Raw genomic sequence first — 7684 nt, forward strand, 5'->3', positions numbered from 1 at the left:
TTTCTGGTGCACTTTTTTTTTCTTAAGAAATATTTCCACTAGGGTGTGATATCAATCTCACAATGGCTTGCGCTATATAAAATATTTCTATTATTAACACAACAACTTTACGCTTCTAAACAAATATAATTAATAGTTTGCATACCTATACAAATCAGAACTCAGGCTTTCATCTTAAGTTTTTAACCAGGGGTGGACCGGGTGTCTAGAATTATTTTCAACCAGGGGTGAACTTAAGAGGCCTAGGATCCTTGTGGGTCTAAAGGGTCTATCATCTACCGCCTGATGTAATCTTAATTTTTTTTATCTCTTTCATATTATTCTATATTATCTATATGTTTCTTTATCATCCCGGCCAGCATGCCCAGATGGGTTGTATCCCGAGATTGCGTGGGCATCCGGGCATGGGCTTGATGTGGGCTTGTCATACGATTTTATATGGGTCCCGAATTTGGGCAAATTATTAAAATTACGAAACTCATTATTTACTATTATTATTATATAATTTTCGTATTCCGTCATTTATTTTGATTGGAATATAATAAAATAGCATTTAAAACTTGTTTTAATTTCGAGTGTTCAGTTCATCCAAGGCAGCTAGATTATGAATTTGTATATTATGCATCGGGAATTTGTTAATTGCGCCAATTTGCAACGCTATAGTTACAGTGAAATATTAATTATCAAATTATTTTGAAAAAAACAGCGAACATTTAGTAAGTACTAATGTTTTGTTTTGAAAATAGTATATTTACTATACATATGTTTTATAAGAAACTGATCAATTTGTTTTAAACGTCATTGCTTGTATAATATATTATTTTACGATAAAAGGGCAGAAAATAACTTACTAGTACTTGTGCTGATGTAATTATTAGGCTTTAATTTATTGGTTAGTGGTTAGTAATATAATGCATTAAGTTAATTATCTGGTATCTTTAAATAATTTCAATTTAAGCTTTCAACAATTTTCCGAGATGCCATCGATCATAAAATATGTTGGTTATGTTGTCATAAATTTTTAATAATATATTTTATTTGTGAATTCACATTTTACTGCGATAAATTTTTTATTATCTAAGTTAAATATTTATAGAATATGGCCAAAAATTTTGAATGTTGTCAAAGAACAAAAAGAAGGCGAGTGAGAAGGGCAGTGGATGAGTTGCTAAAGAGTGTGAATGAACGTAATGAAGAGCCCGACATTAACAATGACTTAGGTCTGTGTTATGAATCAGTTAATAATATAATGACCAGTGGAGATGTAGAAATACGTTCTTGCATATTGGATGAAAATGAAATTGATGAAAATTCCAAAAAGATAGATAATAACAGTGAAGCAAGTACGTATGATCTTACTGATGGAAACTATAGCAACAATAAATCAAATTTCAGTGAATGTTCTGACAAGTTCGTAGGCAGTAGCGATGATGAAGAGAATGTTTGTAAATGTGATATTCGTGATCAGCTAGCTACGTGGGTAGTTACACATAATATTTCTACTACTGCAGTAACAGCTCTATTGCACATTCTATGGTTGGCAGGTTTAAATGTTCCTAAAGATGAACGCACTTTGATGGAAACACCTAAGAAGGTTTCTAATATCATCGCCAGAGCTGGTGGATCATACTATTATGTTGGAGTAAAAACTGCCTTATTGAGTGCATTATCGCAATTAAATGAATCGACATTATCAGACATTTCTGCACTTTATCTTTAAATATAAATGTTGACGGCATTCCACTCTTTCAAAGTTCAAATACGCAACTTTGGCCAATACTCGGATATGTAAATGAATTATCTAAAAAACAAGTTTTTATTATTGGACTTTATACAGGCAAGACAAAGCCAACATCAGTAGAGGAATGTTTAAATGATTTTATTTTAGAAATGAAGTCTCTGTTGGAAGGTTTAGAATACCGTGGAAAACGATATAACATATTTATAAATGCAATAATTTGTGACGCCCCAGCTAGAGCTTTTATTAAATGTATAAAAGGACATTGCGGTTACAATGGCTGTGAACGCTGTATACAAGAAGGGCTCCATTTGAAATATAGAATGACGTTTCCCGATACAAATTCAACACTACGTACTGATGTGGACTTTATCATGCAAAAAGATGAAGATCACCATATCGCACTTTCACCGTTAACTGAATTGCCTGTAGGACTTGTTACACAATGTCCTCTTGATTACATGCACCTTGTATGCTTGGGAATAGTTAGGCGGATCATATCTTTATGGATCAAGGGCGATTTAAAAAATAGATTGTCTGCTAACACAGTTAATAAAATATCTGAAAAACTTATATCACTTAAAAAATACTTTCCTAAAGAGTTTGCGAGACGTCCAAGATCACTGTATGAGTACCAACAATGGAAGGCAACAGAGTTGCGCCAATTTTTATTATATACTGGACCTACTATTTTATTTAAGTTGGTTTCTGATAATGTTTATCGTAATTTCTTACTGTTAAGCGTGTCTATGACATTTTTACTTAATCCAAAGTTGTGTAATAAGTTTTGTGATAATGTAGAAAACCTGCTAATAACTTTTGTGAAAAACTTTGAAATTATATATGGGTCGCATGAACTTGTATATAATGTACATTCAATTATTCATGTAGTAAATGACTGTAGGAAGTATGGCAGCTTGGATAATGTGGCAGCATTTCCTTTTGAAAATTATTTAGGGCAATTGAAAAAACTGGTTAGACGCCCACAAAATCCTATTAGCCAAATGCTTCGTCGATGTGCTGAAAAAGAAAGATGTTGTAAAATTAAAGAAAACAAGAAAATTTGTAAACATTTACATCAGCACTACTTAGGTCCATTGCCTGAAAATCTTCCACGAAATACTTAACGAACAGTATGGCCAATATAGAGGAGCTAGTTTGTTTATTACGGTTTCACCTGGAAATAATTGTTTTAAAATTCATGAAGACATTGTTCTTGTGCGAAATATATTGAAGTCATCAAATTATGATACAGTAATTGTATATGAAAACTTTTTGGAAGCTGTCCCCTTTTTTATATATCCTTTGTTGTCATCAATTTTAGGAATTTATAAAGTGAGAAGATTATCAAAGAAACTAAGTTATATATCTATAAAGGATTTGAACCAAAAACATATTTTATTGCCATTTGAAGATGACAATATTTCAGTACCATTGTTGCACAGCAATTAATAGTTTTTAATATTAAGAAAATTTTTATTAATTAATAAACTTTGCAACAACATAATTGGTACAGCTGTGTGAATTGAACTAAACTTTTTTAGTAGGAAATGTTTGCAGTTGTTGAATTCATAACTTACGGAACAGTAGACATCATTCCAGTAGAATGGTTTACTTCTGCAGAAGAAGATGAGTGTTTCTGGCTTGACACTGAGGCAAAACATAAGGTTTCGAAGTTAGTGCAGACCAGTGCTAATCCCAATAAGAATTGGAATAAGTACAAAATTAGAACACTTGGAAAAGCAGGTTTACATAACTGAATGTAGTAATATTGTATATATAGTTTATTAAGGAAATGTGTAATACAGAATAATTTTTCGAAGTGATACAAATTTTTTGTACTTATTTATAAATTGCAGTTAAATTAATTATATAATAATATAAATATAAAATTTTATAGAAATGAAACACATGCATGGTATACTTTACAATAATTTTAGTTACGTATCAGAGAGCGGTGGAAAAATGCAAAGTAGCTGAATATTCGTCTGATTTGCAGACAGATCGAGAAGAAGATGATAAAAGACGTAAAAGGTACATTTCTGCATTCATATTATATAAAAGAAATCTTGTGATGTATTTCACATAAAATTTACAATTTAACTAATTGAAGTAATATATTACAGAGCAAACAATGATAAAGTCTAAACTAAATTGATTTACTTTTTTAAAGTTTATTTCTTATGTGCTGTATAGTATAATACCTACAAACATGTTACTACCATAGGCCAGTGGTAAAGGTTAATGTAATTATATATATGGCAATTCGCATGGTATCGAGACCGTCGGCATGTTTCAAGTGTCGTATAAATTAAATATTAGAGCTATTATAAAATAACTGACAAGGCAAAAGGTTTGTTAACCAAATTAATTTGATCACTAGACTAGCTTTGTATCAAGTTTCTGTACCGTCTCATTTTTTCACAAACACTTTGTACTTTTTAGAAAAATTATTGCACCGGCAGATGATACTAACAGTGATAGTGATACAAGTTCAAAAATGACATCAAAAAAACAGAAGAAATGTCATAAATTATCTGACCGGCAAACTGAATATTTACCTCCAGCACCCCCCACTGAATTTAGTAAGACAATCTCTGCTGCTGAATTATCCGTGCAGCCCCACCTAACCTCTCAAGGTCAGTTTTGTTAATTAAATTTCTCATAACAAGAGTGTACATAAATTCTGCATTGTTGAAGTTACGGAATATTAATTAATATGTTGATGTAACATTTTACCTTGGCATAATTTGTAATTTTGAATGGCTAATCCAGACATTTATAATTTAATTATACTATATATATATATATATATATATATTTATATATATATATATATATATATATATATATATATATATATATATATATATATATATATATATATACACACACACAGATTATTGAATAAGCAAAAAAGATGTAATATGAAAACAAGATAATGGCTTTTTTAACGACTACTTTTTAATTCAAGGTCATCCAAAAGGTAATATTTATAACCAAACTTTGAAATGATTATTATCGATCTGGTCTGGTGATGACACTAAAAGAAATAATTATTTCTGTGTTAAATTACATTACATTAATCTAACACTTAAATAGTTTTACTTCACTGAAATTTAAAATTTTCTAGACTACCTCTTTAAGCGTGTTACCATTTATGAAATTATTGTTTACAATTTGATAACAGCTGTTATATGCATTAGTTAATTAGTTATATTGTTAGTAAAAGTTAGTATATTCTTTAGGATGCATTGCAATGGACACACATTCAGAGAATGCAAATGAACGAACTGAAGTAGGAGACACAGTTTCAGAAAATGCAAATAAACAAACTGAATCAGAGGAATCAGTTTTATCGCAGCAAAGTGAACATGTTAAGTGTATGTTTATTTTACGATTACATTTCGATTACATTTTATTTTTACTAATGCCTAAAAAAGTAATTGTTATGGCATACAACTTTAATGTTGAGATGCATAGTTTTGATTATATAATATTATTGTTTATGAACAGCTTCTGGTGATGTATTGTGAAGAATAGTTCATGCAGACCAAACATTACCACTACTATCAAACCAAACTACACCGGCGGGGCACCAAAAGAATATACTGACCCAGAAGCGTCAGAACATTGTTCAATGTTAGCATTTAAATTTTTGTTTTGTTTTTCCATTTAGCAGTGTATCTATATGTAAGACAAAATTTACGAATTCATTACTATTATGCTTTTTTTTCAAATATAGCAGCAAAATCGGCAACTACTGACTCCTTAATATTAGGAATTTTAATGTCAATGGAGGAGATGAAGCAAACTCAAAAGGAAATTCAGGAGACTCAACGCATTCAGACCAACATGCTGCATATATTGCTGCAACATTACAACAAGAGTGCAGATAAGACAGAGCTTCCCGATGATGTAGTCTTTCCAATGCAATCAATGGATAACTTTCGAGAAATAGAAGAACGGCTGAAAAATAATGATTTTGCTAATGCATTAGTAAGTTAAGAAATTTTTTTTAAATATTATAAAAAGAATGCTTGAAATTTTTTGCATTAAATCAATTCTGAATATAGTTAATATTAAAATTTGTCCATCCAATGTATTGAAAGGATGTTTTACAGTTATCGCTAGTTATGTAGATTTTGTTTATAATTAAAAATTTGTTTGTGTTTTTTACATAAAAAATATTGCGCAATATATTTCATATTGTGCATAGATTGGCTATTTGAGTGATTTGGGTGGGCGTGATATTTGGGAAACAACAAAAAGGATTATGAAATTCCTCATGGTAAAAAACTTGGCTATCTTGTTTAACATGCAGGGAACTAAAGGCAAAAGATCGTTCAGCACATCAGAAATTTTCACCGTCATTTACAGTGAGTTGGGGTTTTGATACATCAATGTTGTTATACTTGCTTCTAACTGATGTTACATTCTTTAGCTTTCTTATTGAATTAGAATATCAGTTAAATGTCAGAATTTGAATACTTATTTTACACTTTAAATAAATAATAATTGCCAAAGTTAATATTCATATAATAAAATGAAAATATTACATTCATGTTCAACAACCAAATAACAAAAATAATAATTTATTTTTATTATTTGGTTGTTGAACATGAATGTAATATTTTCATTTTATTACTAATTTTTGCTGTTTACATTTTAATTATTTGTTTTATTATTAATGTTAGAAGCCATCAAGAAAAGTGCTTGCACAAGGGACTGTAACCGAAAAGATGTTGAACAACAAGTGGGAAAATGGTTGGGAGGTGCCAGAGACTGGGACGGTGGTCGCACAGAAAGAGATAAGAGAGAAAAACAAAAGAAAACAAATAGTGTTGATGCAGATTAGCACTTGATCTTATTACGTGCACATGCAGATATATACTATTATTTTGTTTTATTGTTCAATGTTCATTATGAACAATTATTATGCTTTCTTTACGAGTAATAGATACAAATTGTATTGAGCATTAAAGTGACAGTCCAGCCAATTTTAAGTTGAGTGTCATTTTATTAGAATTGTGGCTATAAAATTATTTTGATTATCTGTTATTTGTTTTTTCTAAAGTTATATTTTTAAGGAACTACTTTGTTGAAAATTGCAAATTATAAATAAATCTGTAGCCAACGAGTGCACAACACTAGCTAGTATTCTAAGCCGTGATGTCAATAACACGTGCAAAGACGAAAATGGACCAATGCATGTTGCATAGCAAAGCATTTACGCTGTCCTATACTTGATATTCTGGTTTAGTGACATCATTAAACCAGAATATTAATTAGATTTTACGTTAGAAAAATACATTTTTTCACTAACGAGCAGTTAATAAACAAAAAATGAGTTTCCAATAATGCTTATTAAAGCTAACACTATAAAATAACATCAACTTGAAATTGGCTGAACTGTTACTTTAAATATACAGTCTTATTTCATAATTTTTGGTGCTTCAATGTACTTGCTGCATTGTACATAATTATAGTTTTATCATGTTTTCAATAACTTTATAAAGTCATCGAGAAGTATCCACGATGCCATTATTGAGCTGTAAAATATTATATATAAGGGTATGTGTTTCATTCTGTAAATTCATAAACAAAGTCAATAGTACAACATTTTTTATGTACTTGTGTAACAACTTTTGTTTTTAGAGTACTTGTTGTAATATTTCTGGATTTTATGCATAATCTAGCTGTAATATATTGTTATATATGATGCAAACTTGATTTAGTATATTGTGGTGCTAAATGCATTCGAGTTTTTTGAGTTTACTATTTGGTGAACAAATATTATGCTTTCTATTAAACTTGCAGTCTTATTTCATTATTTATGGTGCTTCGATGTATTTGCTGCATTGTACATAATTACAGTTTTATCTTGCTTTCAGTAACTTTGTAATGTCATCGAGAAGTATCCACGATGCCATTATTGAGTAATAA

The 7684-nt window shown here is 29.9% G+C and overlaps 1 protein-coding gene across 2 annotated transcripts; it reads left to right on the forward strand.

Annotated features, from left to right (window-relative positions):
- The first annotated feature begins 495 nt into the window (after positions 1-495).
- Positions 496-7478, forward strand: LOC136084783 (uncharacterized). Of its 2 annotated transcripts, XM_065805693.1 has the most exons (8): positions 496-716; positions 3283-3484; positions 3679-3772; positions 4184-4377; positions 4987-5121; positions 5484-5737; positions 5958-6117; positions 6436-7478. In XM_065805693.1, the coding sequence occupies exons 2-8, from the start codon at positions 3289-3291 to the stop codon at positions 6594-6596; spliced, it is 1194 nt and encodes a 397-aa protein (XP_065661765.1). In that variant the 5' UTR covers positions 496-716; positions 3283-3288; the 3' UTR covers positions 6597-7478. The 2 variants fall into 2 exon arrangements, with proteins under 2 accessions (XP_065661765.1, XP_065661766.1); XM_065805694.1 differs by lacking the exon at positions 496-716 and having other exon boundaries at positions 5958-6143; positions 6436-6524.
- The last annotated feature ends 206 nt before the right edge of the window (positions 7479-7684 follow it).

This window comes from Hydra vulgaris, chromosome 09, assembly GCF_038396675.1.
Source record: "Hydra vulgaris chromosome 09, alternate assembly HydraT2T_AEP".
In the NCBI taxonomy this organism is placed as follows: domain Eukaryota; kingdom Metazoa; phylum Cnidaria; class Hydrozoa; order Anthoathecata; family Hydridae; genus Hydra; species Hydra vulgaris.

What these genes read in the sequence shown, in the direction of transcription:
- LOC136084783 (XM_065805693.1), top strand. Translation starts at nt 3,289, where the DNA reads ATGTTTGCAGTTGTTGAATTCATAACTTACGGAACAGTAGACATCATT. An exon ending in GCAAAGTGAACATGTTAAGT is followed by an intron (nt 5,122 to 5,483) that starts GTATGTTTATTT and finishes TTTCAAATATAG; the next exon opens with CAGCAAAATCGGCAACTACT. An exon ending in ATGATTTTGCTAATGCATTA is followed by an intron (nt 5,738 to 5,957) that starts GTAAGTTAAGAA and finishes TATTGTGCATAG; the next exon opens with ATTGGCTATTTGAGTGATTT.